Source organism: Ammospiza caudacuta, chromosome 17, assembly GCF_027887145.1.
Source record: "Ammospiza caudacuta isolate bAmmCau1 chromosome 17, bAmmCau1.pri, whole genome shotgun sequence".
NCBI lineage: Eukaryota > Metazoa > Chordata > Aves > Passeriformes > Passerellidae > Ammospiza > Ammospiza caudacuta.
Genome location: NC_080609.1, coordinates 13,385,063 through 13,407,630, shown reverse-complemented (window position 1 = coordinate 13,407,630; position 22,568 = coordinate 13,385,063). Strand labels below are relative to the sequence as shown.

Below are 22,568 nucleotides of genomic sequence, written 5' to 3'. Positions count from 1 at the left end.
ATCTGATAATATTTAAATTTAAAAGCAGCTCTTGGTGATTTTACCCATTCATTCAGTATCAGGCATTAGCCAGAATTTTTGAAGGACTTTTTTGACACTTCTCTCCTTTCTTTTGCAGAACTATTTCCCCAGCAAACAAGATATTTTGCTGGCCAGAAAAGCCACCAAGGGGATAGTAGAGCATGATTTCATCATTAAAAAAATTCCTTTCAAGATGGTGGATGTAGGGGGACAGAGATCTCAGCGTCAAAAATGGTTCCAGTGCTTTGATGGAATAACTTCCATTTTGTTCATGGTCTCCTCCAGCGAATACGACCAGGTCCTCATGGAAGACAGGCGCACAAACAGACTCGTGGAGTCCATGAATATCTTTGAGACAATAGTCAACAACAAGCTTTTCTTTAACGTTTCCATTATCCTATTCCTCAACAAGATGGACCTTCTGGTGGAGAAGGTCAAGACTGTCAGCATTAAGAAGTATTTCTCGGACTTCAAGGGCGACCCTCACCGCCTGGAGGACGTGCAGCGTTACCTGGTGCAGTGCTTCGACAGGAAGCGGCGGAACCGCAGCAAGCCCCTGTTCCACCACTTCACCACGGCCATCGACACGGAGAACATCCGCTTCGTGTTCCACGCCGTCAAGGACACCATCCTGCAGGAGAACCTCAAGGACATCATGCTGCAGTGAAGGAGAGCAGCCCCTGCTCTGTTGGAATTTCGCTGGAGGGTTCCATCGGAGTTTTTGATCCTTTCTTTGTGGGCCGTGCGTGCGGCGCGGGGCCCGTGCGAATTCCTTGGCTCAGGAATGCTGTACACTAGCCAGTCCAAACAGAGGAGCTCTAGGCCGGAGGAGTCGTGTTGATGTTAGCTACTGAATCATTTGGACTAAAACACTACTGAAACCTGGCCCTGGTAGGTTCTGTACCGAGTTTGGAACGCTGAATGACACAACCACCGTCTGCCTTCTTGGAGAACAGAAATCTCTGACAAACCATGGATGGAAGACACGTTTTCAATGAATGCTCTTAATTTTTCAGACACTAATTGTACAAACTACCTTTTTTTTTGTAGTTTGGAGGTGCTGAATCGATCAAACTAATCTAACCATGATGAGATTGGCAGCTGTATTGGAGAATGTTAATGGAGGTTCCATTCTTAACCCTTAGGAGTATAACCAGGTCTTGTGTGTGTGTTCAGCTTTGCCAGGGGTCTGGAATCCACCTCCCAAGGTGGATGCACAGCTCTTGTCTGAAGGTTTTGCATGAGTCTCCTGTGGGAGAAGCCTAGAACTGTGTAAGGAAACTCATGTTGGAGTAAATGGGATGGGGACTTGAGGCCTCGCTGATTCGGAGAAGGGTTTATTTTGCACTATGCTTGGAGGGTGTTACATCATGGAAAACTGATTTCCTTGGTGCAGCAGCCTGTGCTGTAGCACCCAGCCATGTATCTGCACAGTGGCTGCTCAAGGGAGATGTGCTCCATGGCCAGCTAGCACTGCCCTCACACCCACAGTGGGGGCAGCATTTGTGAACGTTCAGTATCTCATGTGACAGGGCTTCATCTGAACTCAAAAGTTTAGAAGCTGATTAAACTCTTTAAGCAAAGGTTTTGGTAGCACAGCAGCTGCTTGATTAGTTCCAACAGCTGAGCTTGTAGGAAGAATGAACACCCTGGAGATCCCAGCTTTCCAGCTGCACTGATGGATTTGGACAGCAAGACCTTGCTGTAAAATTAGCCTTTAATCTGTGTCTTAATGGGATCTTCAGCCTGTAGTGATGCACATGGAACTCAGAGCACAGCTGGGTTTGGAGTCACCCCTTTGGGCAGTGGTTTGGGTGTAAAATGGCAAGAGGCTGTGAACAATTTGGGTGTGAACTCCAAATTTCCTTGTGCTCTCAATCTCTGCCAGGTGCCTTTTCTGTGTACGGACATTGAATCTTTTCTACTGCAGTGGGGTACATGGACAAACGAAGATATTGTAGGGCTATCCTTTAGGTAACTCAAACATAGTTTACTGTGCAATTTTTGTCATAGTTTTTATCCAAGGATAAAACCTGAAGGGCTGTTTGTACCCATAAAAAGTCAGCATAAAAAGTCCCTGGAGTTCTTTTCCCCTTTGAGCCTGTAGTGGCATGTCAAAACAAGCAAAGTTTTACTTCAGCTGGTAATCCCATGGGAAATGTGGTCAAAGAAAAGTCCTGTTCCGTTGTCCTTTCATGTTAATTTGGATAAAATCTGGAATCTTTCTTCCCCTCTGAAGCTTGCAGATGTTCATATCAGTATTTTTGTGTAGTTTCCTGATGTAGCAGCCTCCTGGCTTTCCTTGTGCAGGCTCCAGAGTGGAAAAGCTGTGGCTGTTTCAGTGCCTGAATCGACGTAAGAAGCAACTGAGAAGTTGCAGATGGGAAAACCTAACTTAAATTTCAGCAAACTTAAACAGGAATTAGCTTCCTTGTAACAAGTCTTATTTTGCCAGGACCAACTCTGTCTTTTAAATATTTATTAATTTTTAGCCTTGAAGGGGAAGAATGTTACGTGACTAATATTCAGATGGGGGAAAAAATCTTCAGATTATTACATTTGAAAAGGAAAATGTTTCACCACAGCGTGATGCAAAACAAGTTTACTCATCACATAAGGTTGGTTTCTCTGAGCCCATTTGTTTGGTTGAAGACTAAGGCTGCTTTCAAAGCTTTCAGATGTTTTCTGAGTTCTTGGTAGTGGTTTTCACTTCACACAAGACACTGGGAAAGAGGAAGCAGTTGTGGGCTCACCTGACTTCTAGGTTGACTTGACTTGACTTTAGTTCTTAGTTTGCTGTGAGCTTTATTCTTTCACTGAGTTTTCCAGATGAGTTAATATTATGCTTGTTTTCTCAAATTAGTTAAACATTCCCTTTCAACTGTATTTTTTCTCAAGAATTACCTCAGTTTGGTGTCTGAAGCTACTGTAGTTTTACCTGGGAGGCATAGCATGGAATTTCTGTTCTGTTTTTCCCTTGGCACTCATCCATGGTTTTGTATCTTTAGTCACCTTATGGATTTACCCTTCAACAGAGCTAATGATGCAACTTATATTTTAAATAACTTAAAATCTGCACCTGGAAAAGAAACAGCATGAGAGATCTCACTCTGAGCTCTCAAGCTGCTTTTTTTTGTGTGTGTGTGATATGGCAGTTTTGCACACTAAGTCAGTTTTAGGGAACCAATTTGCCCACCTTGGGCCCATTATTGCCTTTCTTGTTTTAATTGATGAAATGGGCCTGAGTGTGGGGCTGCAGGTAAAAATCCATGTTTTGTCTCTGTGGGCTCAGAGTTCTGTCAGGTTTGGATAATGATGGATCACACCAGGAACAAGGTCAGGCAACTCTCCTTGCAAAATTCAAGCACTTCCCAAGTTTGCAGAGGAGCTGGCCTGTGGGTAAAAAGGACTTGGGGGTCTTTTTGAACTGTCAGCTTTCTCTGCAAAATACTCATTTTGCCACAGCTGAGGGGGCTTGGGGGTTTTTCCAAGGAAAGTTGTAGCATAGTAAAGCCAGAAAATCATGTTGTGGTAAATCAGTGAATTACTAAAGCAGAGCTTGGGTAGATGAGGTTGTTCACACTTCTAGGGACAGGCCTGCTCGCTTGCTTAGTCCTTTCACCAGAAACAAATAGAAAACTTTATTTTAAGTGACATCGTGGAGAACTTTGCAGGTAAACACAGCTGGAGAGAACATCTTTTTTTGTTAGTTTTATAGGCTTATTGTTCATTTGGCTGGTCAGGAAATGGGTCACAGGCAGGATGATGATCAGATGGAGACCTTGAACAAGAACTTTTTTTTTTTAAAGAAAAAAGCAGCTTTTTACTGTCCCTCCTGACACTTGGGGTCAGTGACAGAATGTTGCAGAGGGGTTGTCTCTCCTGAGGACAAAGAGAGGAAACTCTTGCAGCCTGTGCTTGGGGCAGAGACTTACATAAACCTGGAGTTTAAACAGAAAAACGAAATGGGAGTCATTTTTCCAACACTACTTTGTGTTTGTTGTCCTCAAAACAAGTGTTGAGCTAACAGAGTGTGTCAGCACTCCTGCAGTGCTGGCAGGCTCTGAGCACTCCTTAGATGCATTGCAAGGTGACTTGGTGGAGCTAAAAAGGATGGGTGGTTTTCTGTAAGTGACATATTCAATAGGCACTTGTCACTTTGAAGGAAGGAAATAGTTGTTAATGCTGAAAATGACCTAATGGTGGTTCTGGAATTGAAATTACTGGCCACTCAGTTTTACAGCTCAAAGATGCTTTCAGTTTCATGCAGAGAATGGATCTTGTTTAATATGGCAGCCTAGATTATTTGACTTATTAACTTGATAATATATTTAATTGTTTTAATTGCTGCTGTGTAGAACCTAGAACTAGGCATGTTACAAGAAAGAAGCTCCTGGAGATGACCATTCCCAGACCTTTGAGGCAGGTAAAGCTGAGCTGCAGCCTGGCAGGCAGAGTAGAGAAAGTAATGGCAAATAAACCATAGGGAAGTGGAGTAGGAAGAGCTCATTTGTACATGGCACTGGAGACAAAAATAGAATTCCCCTAGGACAGCTGAAGTGGCATTTGGTGTGGAAAGTGGTGCATTTGGATGTGTCCCATCCTGTCCATGTGTTGCCCCCCATCCCCGTGGCCTCATTCCCTCTGGGAATTCCCATCCTGGTTACTGTGATCTGCAGAGAAATGTAGAATTAAAGCAGTTCAAGAACAGATGTGGTACCACTGAAGAACCCAGCAGCTCTCTTTAGTGACAGACAGCTGCCTTCCACAGAACAGCATTTTAGAACACAGGTCCTCTGCTGCCTTTATTTGGCTGTCTTTGTATTAACTATGTTTTAACTTATATTAACTTATGTTTTGGAGTCTTTTCTATGTGTGTACTTTATTTCTGGGGGAAAAATCCTTTTGTGCATGGACCTAGAGGATTTCTCTAAAAGGCCCCTCTGATTTTCAAGCAGTGAGTTTGGACACCTGACTTAGCTTGGCTTCTGTCATCAGATTTTCAGGAGTACCTGCTGCATTGATGGGTGATTTGATGTGTGCCAGCTTGAGAGACAAACATGATATGCAACAACACCTCCACACAGTGCAGTTTGTCATGTAAACCAAACACTGAGCTCATGATGAGAGCTGTAAGTTGGGCACTACCCTCTTCTCTGTGTTCTCTCTCTAGTATAAAACCACGGGGTGTAGTCAGGGGTTTAACTTAGCACTGCCAACTCTTTACCTCATACTCTGTAATTCTGTAACACAAAGTGCTGGGTGGGGTGTTTCAGTAGCAACTATAAAACATCTGTGCCTGCTTTTGTAAATGAGCTTTTAACAGTTTTTTTAGGGAGCATCCATTATGGATCAGGAAGACTGGCGTGGTCTGGGCCAGGCTTGGCCTGAGTTCATGCTGACTCCACACAGCTCTAGGTGAGGGCTGCCTGGCCTAGTGAGGAGTAATTGGTAATGCAGGACCTAGTGCTTTTTGATAATGCCTGTTTTGTAATTAGCTGGGGTGATCTCTGCTTTGTGCTGTGACGTGGGCACTTCTTTGTTTAACACTAATCTTTTTTTGCATAGATGGAAATGAGTGAAGCCAGGAGATTTGGAGCTGGAACTGCCTCTCTGCTAACCAGGTGATGCTGCCTCTTTGCTCACCTTGGTGCTTGGGCAGTCCAGCTCCATCCTTGACGTTTTTATCTTGACAATGGCATTTGGAAAGCGGTGTTAAAGTTTGTCTGTGTGTTGATATGCTCGTGTTTTACTGGGTGGGGAGTGTGGAGGTTCTAGATTGTCAGTGCTGGTGGTTCTGTGCCTGGCTTGAGGAGCTGTCCCAGCCCAGCTCTTGGCCTGGGACTGAAGGTTGGATCTTCTGTCTGGTGTGAGAATAGAGGGGGGGAAAAGAGCAGCACTAACTTCCAAGGTGGGCATTCTGGTAAAATAAAAAAGCCAAAGTATGTTGGAGGGGAGCAGGAGAGGGGAGCTAGTGTCTAAACAGAGGCCAAAAGCTGATGGTGCTTGAAGGCTGTATTGAAGTGAATGCCATCTGCACTGACCCAAAAGCTCTGAGTGACTCCAGAGAGCCCTTGGCTGTGAATTAAGAGCAGCAGGCTGGCAAGGCTGGCCCTGCCATTGTAAATCTCTCTCTTCATCTGTTCATCACTGGGTGCTAAAACTCAATTTTGATAAAATGCAATATGCAGATCTCTGGCCAGACAGTGCATCTTACTCCTTCCTGACAGCTGCTTAAACTTTCTTCAAGATACCAGAGCACAAGAAGGTAAGAGGCTGTTTCCATTCTTTGAACAACAACTACAACTGATGGAGAGCAACATTTCATTAATAAGTAGGACCCGAGAGAGCATATTTTGAGGGAGGTGGCAGGTCACGTCTCTGCTCTCACTTGCCACTGATCTCTTGTGCAGGTGGTTGGGCACAGAGGCTGAGGGGAGGTGGAAGGGAGCAGGGGCTGGGGGAGGAAGGATCTGCTGGGAGCTCACGAGGCTTGGGAAGGTGCTTGGTGGACTTAGGTTTGGAGAGGTGTGTTCAGAGTCCTGTCTGCATTGGAGCCTTTAACCCTCTGTGGGATAGGGGGAGTTCCTCCAGTTGTGTTGTCTGGAATGTGGAATTGGGCTTGAATTGATGATACAGATTAAAAGGTGTTTCTGGAGACTCCACTGAACAACAGTGCTGGTGTTTCTCGCTCTAGTGAGGAGTTGCCTTGTTTGTGGAATCAAAATGTACAAAACAAACTGACAAAACACCAGGTTATCTGTGGCACAACCACATAGCTTAGGAAGCCAAGTGATGTTATCTTTTATTCTGCAATGTACTTGCTCTCTGGTGCCTATGCATTAACACACATACTATGCAATATCAGTCTTTTTTTAAACCAGTTCACTACATTGGGCAAGAAAGGCCTGAGTTTAGCCTTAATTTTCTTAACAATTCACAGGAAAGTACTTTAAAAACAGTGACAAACTAAAAGAAGGTGGAAAATGCATTAAGTAAAAGCACAGTCCCAGACTGCTCACATAAGTGTCTTTCTAGCACCAAAACAGCATCCGTGATAGAAGCAGCTACTTGCTGTCATAGTTTCAACTTATGAAAACTGTGTACTAGATAAAATTATATTGTGATGTGTAAAAAGTGTATTTTATAGCTTTGGTGACTTAGTTTACTGTTTTGTATATATGAATTTTATAAATCTATTAAAACTTGACTTGTTATACTGTTCCTATGGGTTTTATCTTTCAACAGAGTTTGAGGTGACTTTTTTATTTATTACATTTTTTTTCTGTGAGAGAATTACCTTTTGAGCAAACAGCAGCATGGGCTGGATGGAAGTGCAACTGCTATTCCTGGTTGGAATTATTCTTCCTGAGTGTGTCCAGGAGCTCAGGCTGGTGGCTCATTAACCTGGGTGAAACTTGGAGCTCCTTCATCTGGGGCATTCTGGGCTGGGGCATTGGCACTGCTGGGAGGTGGGAGGGGAGGAACAGCTGGACTTTGCTGATGTGTTGTGGGCTCAGCAAGGGAAGAGAATTGGGCCTGTAGAGATGGGAGCACCTGTTGGAGATCCTCAGTGCTGTGTAGGGTGTGATAATAAATAGCCATGGGGCTGTGGCCCCTGTCTGGGAGCACAGCAGAACCTTGGGAGGGTCACCAGTGTCCCTGTCACACAGCACTGCCCTCCTGTGCTGCCAGAACTCTTGGGAATGCCATTAACCTTACCTCACATTCCCTCACTTCCAGAGGTCACATCTGGCAGATTTTTGTGGCCAGTTTGATTGTTTCTTGTGTAACCTGTTAGTGCCAAGTCATTTCCACTGCCAGTGCACAGCTTGAAACATTTCATGGAGCATTTTTGGTCCTTTTTATCAACAATTGCAGCACTTCAGCTGCATCAGGAGTGGCTGCCTCTGTTCCTGGAGCTGGGGGCACTTTCAGGTGAGGTTTATTGCCAGTGTTCAACATCTGTGCTGAGCAGCAATTGCAAATTCAGTTTGCTGTAGCAAAGGGTGCCCAGGTGTGGTCACTGTAACCTGAAAAGCTCTCAGCAGCAGCAGCACCTCCAGGGGATCTCTTTGGAGCTCTGTGGAGCAGAGTGGCCCTTTTGGAGCCCAGATGTTGCTGTGGGATGCCCTTTCCTGGCTCAGCTGTGCAGATGTTGCTCCATAAGAGCAGAGCTGCAGCAGTTGGTTCTGCAGGTGGGTTTGCTCAGTGCCAGTGAGTGCTTGTGCTCCAGGGAGAGCCCAAACTCCATAAATTGTCTTGGAATTACCTTCCCAGGAGCAGTACAACTCCCTGCTCACAACCGGAGTATCTCTTCTGCAATTTCAGAAGATAAAAGGGAAAACATGTCTGTTTCCCCAGGGAGAGGCTGCTCTAAAATGCAAAGTATAGCTTGTGGTTTTGCTCAACTGTACAAGGTGTAAGGTTTGGGATGGTTATAGTAATATTAAAGTATTCCTTAGAACTCTTTGAGGAGAGAAATTAAATAAATCCTTGTGGTCTCTAGCTCCAGCCTGGTATCTCATTATCCTTACAGACTGGGAGGAAGTTTACTCAGTTACTAATCCCAAATTTCTTGCCACTCTTCCCAGGACTGACTGGATCTTGGGAAGCTGTGTGGTGTTAAGGCAGGAAGGGTTAATTAGGACAAGTGCTCAGGGATTTTTACCAAAACTAGCTTTCCCTTAAAGCCTCAGTTTTGCACAGCAGAAGCAGATTTCAGTGAGAAGTTCCATTTTTAGGGGAGAGGTGGTCACAGCCACTGTTAAATCACAAAGTGATCATGCTGATGAAATGTCTGTGGGAGGTGCCGCTTTTTCCTCTCCCCCTCTTGCAAGCTGTTGGAGGCAATTGCACCCCGAACTACTAAAGGGCATTGAGTTTTTAATTGTGCTGGGTTTTCTTCCCTCTGGACAGTGGCTTTGTCTCCCCTCTCCCTTCAGCTCCAGCAAGGCCTTGTTTAGTGGAATGTTCTGCCTGTTTATTCTTGGGAGAAGATATTTGTCTTTATGGGCTCGTAAAGCTATTAAAAGCCTGGTTTTTACTATGTTCAGCATTAGACTTCAGAAATTGCTTCAAAACAAGTGTCCTTGAGCTTGGGGCAGAGGGGGTGAGGCTGGGCTGCCTTGGTGGGGCAGGGAGCTGCAGGTGGCCACAGGATGGTGTGGTGTGGGAGCTGCTCTGAGCCGCAGGAGCCCAACATGGATCTGTGCTGGGCATTAGGGGTTGTTACATGGGAACCAGCAGCAGCTGCAGGAGGAGGTGCTGGTTCTGCTGAGGCATCTCCTGAAGGTGGCTCAGGTGCAGGATTCATGGTCTGCCTGTCACCACGAGCCAGAGGAGCACCAGCAGTGCCTTCCAGAGCCCTGGGCCATGCCCATGGAGCCTGGGGCAGGCTGCTGGCACTGTGGCCTCTGGGACCTGCTGGCCCTGCCCATCTGAGTGCCCCTTTCCTTCCCCTGCCTCTCTTCTGCCAAAGGCTCTCCAGGCTGTGGCTGAGCTGCTGCACAGGGAGCACACAGGTCTGCCTGCCTCACACAGGAACTGCTCCTGGACCTTCTGTAACCAGCCCCAGTCCTGGCTGCTGCACTGCCAGTGATTTCTGCATGTTGGATTTATATATAGAGCACCCTGCTCCTTCTTGCTGATGGTTGATCCACTGCTTGACCTTTTAGAGTGACTCCTAATTATCTCATCTGGATTTCTGTTTCACAGCTTACTCAGCTGCTCATTAGCTGCAAGATATGTCCCCACACCTTTCCAAGTAGAAGGATTTCCTCAGGAACCTGCTGCTTAACATGCAGGAAATCTCATTTAGGGGCTTACCTTCAATTTGGCCTACTGCTTATTCCTGTGCCAGCTGTTTTCTGCCCCCCTGCAGCTCTGGTACATGCAGAGAGGAGTAGGAGCTGTGCCTTTGTGCTTTAGTTCTGATTATAACCTTCATTTTCAGTGTAACCTGGGCCAGTGATTTGTTCCTCCGTGACCCAGCTGCCTCCAGGCCTTTCATTGCTGTGGGCTGGGACAAAATGCTGCTCACAGACCCTGCAGGAAACCTTTGCTGCTGTGAAGAGGAGTAATGGCTTCACATGACCAAACCCTGCAGTGGAATATTGCAGAGACTTTCTCCTCCAGCTGCTGAAGAACTTCCAGGTGTTTTCAGCCACTTTCTGCCCCTTTCCTGTGGCCACTGCTGAGCTGCCCAGGTAAAGCTCTGAGTTTCCATCTCATTTATGTCTTACCTGCAGCACTTGTGGACAAGCTGAGCAGGTAAGTGCTGGTGCTGGCAGTGATGGTGTCAAAAATACCCATTTACAGTCACAAGAGCTCTCAGCAGGAATTCCTGCTCTCACAGCAGCACTCACATGTGCCAGGTGTCACAAGGAGTCCCCATCTGTGACTTCTGCCAGCCCTTCTGTGCCACCCCACTCCTCTGCTGTCTCTGGAATTTTATGATGGGAAGCTACCTCTGCTTCCTTGGGCAGGGTTGTCATCCTGAGCCTCTTTCTGGGAAGTTTCTAAAGTTCAGCCCAATAACTCAGCACAGAATCAAGGAGGAGCAAACAAGGCTGAACAGAGAGTAATCTCTTGCTTAAAATAGCAACTGTGTTCAGGCAACAACTGAGCGAGTTCGGGGGCAGAGCTGGGATTTGTAATTCAAGCAGGGTTTGTTTGGAAGGTTTCTGCTGCTGGAAAGAATGCCTTGGATGAGAAGCCTTGGATGAGGAGCCGTCACCTTTGTGGCTGCCAGGAGAGGGCGGCAGCCGCGGCTCTGCTGGAAAATGTTTCCAGGAATTGCCGTCATCAGCCCCGGAGCCAAACTCCCTTTCTCTCCCGGCGTGAATCATGCGGATGTGAAACGCTTGTGTTTCCGGAACCCAGCTGAATTTACTGCAAGACCATCTTTGCTACTCACCTGCGTGTGTAAATCTCCGGAGTTCTTGCAGTGTCTTCCAGCTGTCCTCTTGTTTCCTGCTGCAGAACCGCCCTGATGGGGTGGGGATCTCAAAGTGCTCCGGGAAGCCGAAGCTGCTCCTGCCTCCTCGGAGGGAAACATCTCCCCTTTGTCCCAGCTGCTGGTGTCTGATGCTACCTGCTGGTATTTTTAGCCAGGAGAGATTTGGAGCTCAGCCACGTTGCCATGAGCTGTGGGAGCGTTATCAGTGCTCGGGGCTGAGGGAGCAGGGATGGAGAGGGGTCAGCCTTCCCCATCGGCCTCTCCAGCTCTGGCTATAAAAGGAGGAGCAGAGAGGAGCATTGTGCCCTGGCCATGGGAAGGGAGGCTTTGCTCTCAGGGTGCCAGCACAGCACCCAGTCCTGCTCAGTGGGAAGAGGGAAGCGCCAGGGTGGTCACTTCCCAAGGCAGAAAGAGGAGCACAGGTGTGGTTCCCCTTTTTACATTAATAATCAATGAGTCTGTAAATGTTTCCTAAGGTTTCCTCTCCTGTGCCAATCCACAGAGGATGTGGGCAGTTCCAGCTCATGCTCCAAGCCTGGCTTTGTTTGAACTGAGGCATCTCAGGAGATCTTTTGAGGGTCTGCCAAGAGACAATTGTCAGGCTAACGCTGCTCTTTGGGGCAGAGCTGCCAGGGATCTTTCTGCTTTGCTCTGTGCCCATCTCCTCCATTTCCCCCGGCTCATAATGAGAGTCCATCAGCCTGGATTGTGCTCCTGTGCTCAGCACAACCTCCTGCTGGTGGGACAGCAAGCAGAGCACTCTGAGTGTTTGAGGGGGAAATCTCATCTGTGCCTGGAACTGACTGCTAAGCAGAGAAGAGCTGTGGGGGAGCTGCCCTGGATTAATCTGTTTGTATCTGTTTGTTCAGATGGCCCAAGCTCCTGTGTGAGCATGTTCAGCCTTTAGTGGGGACCTGGCTGAGCTCTTCCTGGCCAACTTCAGACCAAGAAAACAAAAGCACCTACATGGGACTTGAGGTGGGTGTGGACTGGTGGTGTCATTTAGACCAACACAGGAAAAACCCTTGGAGAAGAACTAATCACATCAAAACTGTGTTAGCAATCTCAGAAATCAAAACATCTTTTATTCCTGGGGGGAGTTGCTGTTTCTCTGAGACAGCAACAGCCTGGGGTGAGGAAGGCTGGAAGCAGTGAGGTGAGCAAAGCTGGCCCAAGGCAGCCCCAGCCTAGTTGTCCTCCCAGCGCCAGCGGTGAGGGGACGATTCCCCTTTGGAAAGTTTTCTGGAACTCAGCTTCCTCCTCAAGGAGGAAAATTTGTCTCCAAGAACTTTGCGTAGCCCAGTGCTGTCCCTAGCAAAGGGCAGGTCCTTCCTGATAGCAGGCAGCTGGCCTGTGAACATTTCCCACTTAGCCAGGGCATCCACACTCCTGTCCACTTGAGCCAGCTCCTCCTCAGAGACGTTCCTCTCCAGGGCGGCGATGCACATCTCCAGCCACAGCTCGTAATCCTTGATGGTGTCCGTGGCCTTGGTGTGCCCGGGGGGCCGGGGCTGGCCCTGCCCCTCCTGCAGGGAGCTGGGCTGCTCGTCCTGCTCCAGCTCTGGCCCCAGGGACAGGCCCTGGCTGCAGGTGTCGGGGGTCAGCGGCTCGGACAGGGAGGTCACGGCCTCGGAGTCGTTCTCGCAGCACATCCCGGAGTCGGAGCTGAACGGGAGCATGTCCTCGGAGGCTGAGAGCTCTGCTGACTCCTGCCTTGGCCACGTGGACAGCACGGTCTGTGTCCAGGCATACAGCTTCTGCGTGAGAGGAGAAAGGTTTCATTGTGGAGGATGAGAGATGCTCTTATACCTTTGCTGTGTTTGCCAGGTAAACCTGTTTATCTTGGGTGGCTCAGCTGCTGCTGCCACGATCCTCTCTGCCAGACAATGGGGTCAGACAACTCCTGGTGACCCTACAAGGCAGGAGCTTTCTCTTGTCCCATTTACTTGGACTGTGGCAGAGCTGCCTCCAGTCAGATGTGGACTTTATCTGCCCTGTTATTGAAGGTGGTAAGGAGAAAACTGCACCAGATCACTCCCTGCTCTGTGAATGTGGTCTCTAGGAAAGGCAAACCAATGCCTCTCCAGAGGAAAGTGTGTCATTATAGAAACTCCTCAGATAGTGGTGAAGAATTGGGTTTCATCAGGTTGTTACTGCCTGTGGTAATGTGTGTTTTATTCCCAAGAATAGCTCTTCCCCTCCTGAGCTGAGATGAACAAGTGGGAAGGCTGATTCTAGGAAAGAATTAATGAAAGGAAAATGTCTGAGACAATTTCCTTTTTAAATATTAAATGCCACAATGAGGCTTATAACAGGCTGCTCCTGGCACATTCGTTCCTTATGCTTTAAGGAATGAACCACAGTACTCCAGTCATCCCTGGCTAATAGGTGGTCTTATCTGCCTTGCTGCCAGTGTTGAGCTTTTTTATGTGTGTTTTTCAGTTTCTCACACTCCTGTGGCCTATTTCTTCTCCTTTACTCTCTGTAGCTCCCAGTGATCCATCTGCAGAGCCCCCAGTGGCTCAGCAGTGTCAGGATTAGCCTGGGCTGTCCCCACGGTGTGCCAGGCACGGAGCTGGATCCGTCCCTGCTCAGCTCAGGGGGAGCTGCAGTGTTTGAGGAGCAGGCAGGAGATTTCCCAGCCCTGTGCAGCTCCCTTCCCTCACAGCCCCCCATTGCTTCCCCCTCCTCTCCTCCTCTATTGCTGTCTCTTCAGGCAAGTGACAGAAAGGATAAAGAGCTCAAATTGAGTGGGTGGGAGAAATCAGCCCTGCTTCTCATTTCAGTCTGAGCATGGAGCCTCGGGGAAGAATTCTGTACAGGAATAAAATGGACTCTTTCAGCTTAGCTAATCCACCCTGCCCCCTCCCTCTGGGGCAAGAAAAGTTGTAAAGGGACAACTTTTCTCCTGCCTGGTCCCACCTCCAGTGGGCCTTCCTTCCCTCCCTCTGGGCTTATCCAACAAAGGCAGTGCCAGAAGCTGCAGAGGGAGCTGGGCTAGTGAAGGGGACAGCAAAGCTACTGGAAAGCTGCAAGCAGCCCACGATTTTGTAATGGCTCTACATTCCCAAGAATAGTGAATCTGGGAAGGAATCCCAATTGCTACTTAGCCCAATTCCCAGGAATAAAAAAGGCTGTGGAGATGTGGATTTTCCAACAGTACATTTGGGCTGTCCAAGGCAAAAAAAAAAAGGGGATAATCTACTCAGGATTACTGCCTGAATTCCCAGAATCTCTTCAATCTATCTCATCCTTTGGGTGGCTTTTTTCATTTGAACTTTGGGTGGGTTTGAAGGGCTGCAGCCTCTTATGTTCTCCTGTTTGACCAGGAAGGGATGAGCTCTGTGTGGGTTTTGTTTACCTGCAGGCAAGAGCAGCTGAAGTGGATGTCCACCCCGAGGATGTCACTGAGACCTGCTGTCTGTGTGTGTGTGGCCACTGCAAACTCATCCAGCCACCATGTGAGGACAGCCTGGGATGCTGCACAAGCAGCAGGTGGAAATGTGGAAATGTTGATTGTGGTGGGGAAACACCAGGATAATTAACCGGCTTTCAGTTTTCAAGATGACTCATGCTGGAATAATCAGCTGGGATAAAAAATGGAGTGTGGTTCTGAGTACAACTCAGATAAATAAGTTGAGGAGATCTTTCTGCTGCATAAGGACTGGTTTCCTGCCCCAAACTGTGTCTCAGTTGCAGATCTGAGCAGTGTTACCTGCTGCTGCTGAGGCACAGCTTGGTTCTGGCATTTCCTGTGGTTTTTAGGAGTGTCTGAAGCTGTTTTGTGCCAGGTGGGGATCTGTGATTGTTTCCAAGAGGAAATGTGACTTCAGAGTTGCGCTTAACGTGCTTGGCAAGTTAACTTTGCTCTCTGTTATTGTCTCCAAATGCTTTCTGCCCTCTTCTGTCCTGTTCCTTAACTATTTAATTGATCTCTGGCATTTATGTCTCCTCTCAACACTATGGCAAAGCCTCTTACAGAGATTATCACAGCTGTCCTACACCAGTTTATGCTGTATCTAGTTGAGCTTTGCCTTCCCAAGGAAGCAGATGTGACATTTGGCAAGTGCATCATTCCTTAAGGTTTGTGTTCAGAGGATGCTGAGCCAATTACAGTATTTGCTGCAGGTGTAAGGGCAAAAATGTTTCTAGAAAAGATGAATGCAGGTGGCCTTTCTCTTCATGAAAGCACTGGCTGGATGCTGACAGGCTGGGTGTTTAAATAAAGCAGAATTTATTTGCTTTATTTAAGCAGAATCTTCTGGTGGTCTGGGCAATTTAGACACTTCTCAGACAGAAGTAGGGACCAAAGAGCCACAGAGTCAGAGAAGGGTCTGGCAGCACCACAGATAAGTAGGAAAACCACAAAAAAATGTGTGTTTCCCCACAGTCTTTGCCATGCTTCTGTGTATCTGATTCCATGCTGAATGAAACCAGAGGCATCTCCTTCCTCATTCTGCTCATATCTTGTTACAAATACAACCCACAGACTTTAAAATAGGCAGTGAGGAAAATCCTGCCTCTGAGCATGATGTGTGTCAGACAGGAATCACAGCCAGGGAGAAGATGGGTGCTGAGTGAGAATGGGGATATTATTTCTATTCCACCAACCATTTGGCTACTGAATCCTGCTTTTTGGACAGCAGAGGTAGAAAACCCTTTCAAGAGCTAAGGGTGTGTTAGCATTGTTCCTGGTCCGTCTAAACGTGGTGTTAGCAGTGATGTGGGTGAGAAAAGATGAGTTTGGGACCCTCCACATACTGGAGGGTCCCATAATTTGGGATCCTTTCTCATAAATTTAAACAGAGGAATTGCAGCAAAGTGCACACATGATGTTCCCTCCCTGTTCCCAGCAGCCCCAGAGAGGCAAAACTCCAGGGTGGCACAGGAAAGGGCGCAGCTGTGGGAATCCCTGCACTCACTTGCTGCTCCTGCTTGCAATCTCCCTGCCCTTCCCACCTCGTTTTTGGGAGTAGGAAAGTGTGGTTGGGCTGTGGCAGTGTCCCTTGGGAAGAGCCAAAATCCCTGGAACCGTGCAGAGTGCTTTGTTGGTCAGAGCCTGTGTAGAACACCCCCATGTCCAGGTGTGAGGTGCCTCAGCACTACGTACTGAGATCTCCTGAGATCTCCTGCCTTCAGCAGGCTGCCGCAGCACCCTCAGTGCTGGGGTTTGGGCTGAGCCAGCCTGGCCCTGCCCTGTCCCTGCTCCAGGAGGCTCCGGGCTTGGGGCTCACCCGGTAGCGCTCGATGAGTTTGAAGCCCACGACGTGCTGCAGCTTCCTCAGGCAGATGGGGCAGGGCTCCAGCGGCCGCAGCAGCGCCTCCTCCAGGCTCAGGGCTCCCTGCATGATGCACTGCAGCCAGCGACACGTCCCCAGCCCCATCAGGTGGCAGATCTCATGGCAGGTCACCTGGCAGGGAAGCACAGCAGTGCATGGTCATACCTGTTTCTGCTGCCTCCTCCTCTTCCTCCTCTGCTGTTCCACCTTCCCAGCTCCACTGCAGTCTGAGCAAGCTCCTGCTCAGCAATGGCACCTCCCCAGCCCAGGCTTGTCCAAGGTGACAGGAGAACCTGCTGCCTCTTCCCAGCTCCATGTTTGTGTTGTGGAGAAGGAGGGGTGGGTGTGGGTGAGGCAGATGTGGGGGGTCCTGTAGGCAGAATGTTTGGTGCTGCTGCTGCTCTTCCTCAAGGACAATGTGGTGGTTTTTGTTGTTTTAGGGGTTTTTTAAAGAGGAAAACCAGTCCCACTGAGGCCTGAAAAGAGCAGCACAGGCTGTGTGAGAAATGTGCAAGAAGCTGTTGGCAATAACAGATCTGAGTCCTTCCAGAACAGACTCCATTAACATTTGTGCCAAAGCAGAAAACTGAGCTGGAGTCAGCTGGCCAAGCATGACTGCCTTGGGAATTGGCAACTGTGGAAAGGCTGAGGATGGAGGACTCCTCTCCTCCTCCAATTGCCACCTAATATCATTTAAAATTATTACAGGAAGAGGTCTCAAACTAGAAAATCCTGAGCAAATACCAGGGGAGCAAAGGGAAGTGGCTTTGCAGGTGCTGGTGTGACTGCTCTGTGTGGGCCAGCTCTGGGAGGAGCACTGGAGGCAGAGCTGGAATATGGCAGATGTTGGGATGAGGGAGGACAGCACTCATGAAGAGATGTGTTGGAGTTGGTGGGGTTTTAAGGGTTCTGCATTTAAATGGATGACTTGGCTGAGATATTATTCTCTGTTCTTCTCCTCCATCCATGTAACAGGGATGGCACAGGGACCCCTCCCCTGCAGCCATCCCTTAGTTACACACAGCTCCACCAGATATTCTGATTATCCTCCAAATGCTGTATCAGCCCTGCTATGCTTGACAAGAAAAATACTCAGGATTACCCAAGCATGAGCCTGGGAGCTGGGCAGGGCTGTTTCAGTCCTGCTCCATGACACAGTCTGGTTTAGTGGAAGGTGTCCCTGCCCATGTCAGGGGTTTGGGACAAGATGGTCTTTAAGGTCCCTTCCAACCCAAACCATTCTGTGATTCTGAGGCAAATCCTGTAGCCTCCCCATAACTGATGTTGTCACTTGCTCCAGTGGTGAGGGGAGTAGGAGCTGTCCATGCAGTGCACTAGAATGGAAGATCTTTATGTCTGAATTCAGTGTGGGCTTAGCTGTGACTGCCTGTGCTTCTGGGAGCAGTCTCATGGCTTTTTCACTGGGCTGAGGTGTTTTATGCCCTGGCCTGCAATATTTAACCCTACCCAGGAAAAAACGGGGTGCAGAGGTTGCTGGTCCTACCTTACAGCACTGCACCATCTCCTGGGCACTGAACTGCAGGCTCCTCTCTCTGCCCTCCTTGCTGACTTCACACAGCTCTTCCTTCTGCGTGGGTGGGTTCAGGCTGCTACAACCAGCCTGGGGGAAATCCCCAGAAAACCTGGCAAAGCTGCAGACTCCTACTTCTGTGAAGAGAGAGGAGTAAAGTCAGGCATCTGCTCTTTTACAGCTGTCTCTCACCTTAGGCAGCATGAAAATACAGCTGTGGGAGCACAGTCCAGCTGGGCACACAGGGTGTGATGAGACCCACTCCCCAAAAGGTTGGTATCACCTCAGTTACCTCTGCTTGGACCAGGAGCTCTGATCCCCCTAATTTCACCCTGGGAAAGCCTAATTCCTCTTACAAGGGAACAGCATGTTAAGATTTGTCTATTCCAGTCTCACAGGGAAGGGACAGTGCTGCCTTATTCTCACACTGTGCTGGATCACCATGGGACACCAGCCCACCTTGTCCTGGCAGGAATTTGCTGAATGTGAAGCTCCAGGTCTCACATGGGTAAAGATCCAGCAGGGTAAGTCCAAGGACACACAGGGCATCCATGGGCTTGTTGTTCTTCAGGAAATTCAGGATCCCATCTGGACAAAAACAAGAGAGATGTTCATTTAAATGAGGAATCCCTGGAAGGCACAGAGCCAGAATTTCTGCTGCTGATGGAGAGGAGGATGCAATCCAAGCCTACAAGCAGGCAGAGCTGCTGGATTCATCATCTCAGGTGGAGAACCATGGCTGTGTAGCCCATCTCTCAAATCAGAGAGGACTTGAATTTGGAAGTGGTGCTGGGCACAGAGTCAAAACAAAGCAGAGATGCTGATGAATTCAGTACCAACCCATGGAAATGAGCACCTGGGAGCAGAATTTCCCTACAGGCAGTTCAGGACTGAGCTGGAACAGCCCCAGGGCTGCAGTGCTGGGTCTGTGCTGAGCATGTGCTGCCCATGGTACTTGCAAACACCTCATTCCAGGTGGATGTTTGTGCAGTGTGAGTTTGGCAGCTGGCAAATCCAGTCCCCTGGGGAACTTGTGACACTTGAACCCAAATTTCCTATCATGAAAGGCCTATGAGTTCTCCCCCTGCACCACCCAGGCCAATAATTTACTTTGGCTCTGGACAGGGGATGGGAGAACTCAGACTGCACCAAATCAACAGAGCCTTCCCGCAGAGCTGATCCGATCCAGAGCTGGACCTAAACATAATAGCACTGAAAAACACAAACAGCAGAGGAAAATATGATGAAAGTCACTTTTTTTTTTTTTATTCCTGTTTCCAGCCTCAAAGCTCTGGCCTTTCCACGGGAACAGGATTTCTGCCTTTTCACTCCCTTCCTCATCCCCTCCCAGCACAGGCAATGAAGGCAGTGTCAGGCATTTCCTAGGGCAGAGCTCGTGCCCGTGTGCCAGGCTGGTGTCTCTGTGGGCTCCCTGCTGCCTGGTCCTGGCTCACCTGCGTGGAGCTGCACCCTGTCCGAGTCCCGGCTGTGGCGGAAGCAGCAGTGGATGGAGGAGACTGGGATGGAGGGAAGGCACTTCACACGCAGGCCCAGGAAGAAAGACTCCACACAGCTCTGCAGGGAATCCAGCAGCGAGAGCCCAGCGGGGCCTTCGATTAAATCTGAGGGGAGAAGCTCTCTGTCAGTGCCTCACAGCCAGGGTGAGCTTTAGGCTCTGATGGGGTTTTGTGGCACTGGCCACAGCACCTGGGCAGGCTGGTTCATTCTGGAGCTCATTGCTCACTCTGGGATGTGGTGGACACCTCTGGATGGTTATGGATATAGAGGAGGAGAGGGAGCTCTTTTTGAGAGGTTGCACAAGGCATTAGTATGCTCTCATTAGCAGAGCAGATATGCTGGAAGGTTTTCTCCTGTTTAAGATGTGCAGAATGATTAACGTGGGAATGGGTGGCTGTGTTTAATGAACCATCAGAGCCAGACCTCCAGAAATGCTGGTTTTTTCAGCATTGTTTCATACTTTGATGTACATATATGCATAAATTCATAGCGAGCCTCACCCAGGGGCACACATACCATTTATATGGCAGGTCTACCACCACAACTTGTGACTCTGGACTGGGGGCGTGTCAGAGCCCTGCCTGCTACACTTGTCTTTGCTCTGGCCATTGCATTTGCAGGTGACTCCTTAGAGGAGGGTGTTAGCAGCACTCAACACCACCCACCGCCCTCCTGTGTCTCTCCAGGCAGCCCAGTGAAGATCCCCCCATTACCTATAGGCTGCAGGTAAATGTGCTTTCGACAGAAGTTCTGCTTCCTCCTCAGCATGGCGTGGTAGAAGGTCTCGAAGTCCTCGGGGGCATCGGGGTGGCTGAGCAGCCAGTCGAAGGCCGTGCGGATGAGCAGCGTGCAGAACAGCGTGCGCTGGGGGTTGTAGGCCTCGGACAGGAACAGCTTCTCGGCCCTGGAGAAGGCCTTGGCGTAGAGCTCCTGCAGCGCGGGGTCCGTGGAGATGAGCGCGTCCTTCAGAGCGCGGGGCCCGAAGCTGAACTCCTGCGCGTGTTTGCACTGCAGCATCGCGGGTTTGCACGGCGGCGGCGGCACGGCCTGAGGGAGGGGACATGGCCGTCAGCACCCGGCCTTGCCAGGGATGGGAAAACTCATCATGCCTGGGGGACACAGCCATCAGTGCCTGGCCTTGTCAGGGACAGGGAAGCGCCTCACATTTGGGGGACACAGCCATCAGCACCAGGCCTCGCCACAGATGGGACACGACCATCAGCGCCTGGCCTCAGCAGGGATAGGAAAACTCTTCACGCTTGGGGGACACGGCCGTCAGCGCACGGCCTCGCCAGGGACAGGGAAGCGCCTCAGACTTGGGGGACATGGCCTCAGCGCCCAGCCTCACTAGGGATGGGAAAACTCCTCATGCCTGGGGGACATGGCCATCAGCACCCCGCCTTGCCAGAGACAGGAAAGCTCCTCACGCTTGGCCCTTGCAGCAATGAGCACCAATACCCCGGCTGCAGGGTGTGGTGGGATTCTATAAACACTGCACACTGTGCTCCAGGCCCTGTGCTCCATGTGGGAGAGGCTGTTATGGGTTCTCCACATCCCAATGGGTGTCACTGGTTCAGGGACCCTGTGCCAGGACATGGTGCTCAAAAATGCACAGCCCCAAAAAGGTGCTGGGTGTCTGCAGTAAACCAGATGGCTTGACTGGTTTGGGGGTTTTTTGGTGCTCTGTCCTGAAGCCCCAATAAGGTGGGAAATACCTCTGAATGTTGTGCAACTGGTTGCACTGGACCTTGTAGGCTGTGGTGCTCCTGTTTGCTTGGGATAAACCACACTCCTTGGAACAGGTCCATGTCAGGAACAAAGAGGCTGATGTTGGTCTTTATCTGTTGATCAGAAGCCTAAACTTCTGCTTTATCTGACACCAGTGAAAGCAGCTGTTCTCTGGTGACAATTTCCTCTAACACCTTTTAATCCTAGCTATTATCCCAGGGCTCCCAGTGCTGTTGTCAGGCTGCAGGATTTGGGAACGTTTGCCCAGCCAAGGTGGGACTTGCTGTGCGAGGCTGGTGGTGCCTCTCTAGCAGGACACGCTCGGGCCCATTGCCATCATGTCCTTTCATGAACAGCTTCATGTCACACTGTGTTAGCATCAGCAACGCTGGGGATGATGTCAAGTGGTAAATAAAGAGCAAAACAAAGCCTGCAGCACAAAGAAACTAATTTGGAGCTTCCTGGAAATATCCTCTCCAGGGTCCTGTCTAAGGCCAGTATTCTCCAAAGCTGCAGAATTCCTATTCCTACTTCTATTCCTAATTCCTATTCCTAGCACCTATTTCCCACTGCAGTTTATGCACTTGGGGAGGTGCCAGTGAACACCTTGGGGAGAAGGAATCAGAAGAGAAAACAAAGCACAGCCCCTGTGACTAATCCATGTCTGAGTTTTTCCTTTTTGTAAGGAGACCATGCCAAGCAGAACTGGAGCATTTTGGAGCAGTGCTTTGGGCTTTTTGCCTACCACAGGTAAGTGCTCCACCTGTTCACAGCAGAATGGGAAATTTGGGGGATACATGCATAAAAGCTCAGGGTTTCCAGGAATAAGTGTTGCCTTCTTCTAGGCAAGTTCATAATAACTCAAAAGGAGCCAGAAAAGATTTCTGGGTGGATACCAAATGCATCAGCTGCTGACCATCACTGCTCTAGCAGTAGCATTCAATCACAGGGAAAAAATAGAGAGATTAAATATTTTGAGGAGGAACTGTTTAAGTCTATAATTTAAGTAGGTCTTTAGCCTAGTTCTGCTAGGTAAGTGACATTCAGTGGCCCCTGAGGACAGCAATATGATTAAGAAAATTCAATATTTTACAAAAGTAGTACCAACATGAGCCAAAGCCTCTCCTCAGTTATGCAGAGGTGGTTTGCACTGTGAGAGAAAAGTGGCAGCCCATTAAAATTAACAGTGCATTCCTTCTCATCTAACCCTTGGGAAGAGCTGTGTGTGTATTGGTAGTCCTTAAAAGGGCTCATTTTAGTGTGATCTTTTCTGTCTCTAAGGGTGTGTAGCTTGGAGAGGGAGTGGAAAAGCAGTTTTCTTTCATTTTTGCAAGCTTTGTATTTCACTTGCATTAAAGGCTGACAGCAGGTGGCATGGGGGGACCTGAAGTGCTACAAGGTTCCTAATCCAATGAAAGTTTAGAAAAAAAATCTGTGATACTTTCTGAGCTCTTCTTACTGCCCAATATTGTCCAATTTGTTCCAGCAGGTTTTTACAGGGAGCAGCAAGAGTTTGTGTGAGGTTTCCCTG

At 48.9% G+C, this 22,568-nt stretch overlaps 2 protein-coding genes across 3 annotated transcripts in view; one reads left to right on the top strand and one right to left on the bottom strand.

The window, feature by feature from the left end:
* Positions 1–7,238, top strand: part of GNA12 (G protein subunit alpha 12) — a 40,098-nt gene extending 32,860 nt beyond the window's left edge. Inside the window, exon 4 of the mRNA XM_058815667.1 lies at positions 119–7,238. Coding sequence (XP_058671650.1) covers positions 119–688 — 570 coding nt within the window. The 3' untranslated portion in view covers positions 689–7,238. The remainder of the gene's footprint in view (positions 1–118) is intronic.
* Positions 7,239–12,168: 4,930 nt separating this feature from the next.
* AMZ1 (archaelysin family metallopeptidase 1) lies at positions 12,169–20,326 on the bottom strand. Of its 2 annotated transcripts, none has more exons than XM_058816251.1 (6): positions 20,023–20,326; positions 19,246–19,413; positions 18,251–18,379; positions 17,765–17,928; positions 16,216–16,392; positions 12,169–12,738 (listed from the first exon to the last, which is right to left on the bottom strand). In XM_058816251.1, exons 1-6 carry the CDS (start codon positions 20,324–20,326, stop codon positions 12,169–12,171), a joined length of 1,512 nt encoding a protein of 503 aa, XP_058672234.1. The 2 variants fall into 2 exon arrangements, with proteins under 2 accessions (XP_058672234.1, XP_058672235.1); XM_058816252.1 differs by having other exon boundaries at positions 16,216–16,323.
* Positions 20,327–22,568: the final 2,242 nt, after the last annotated feature.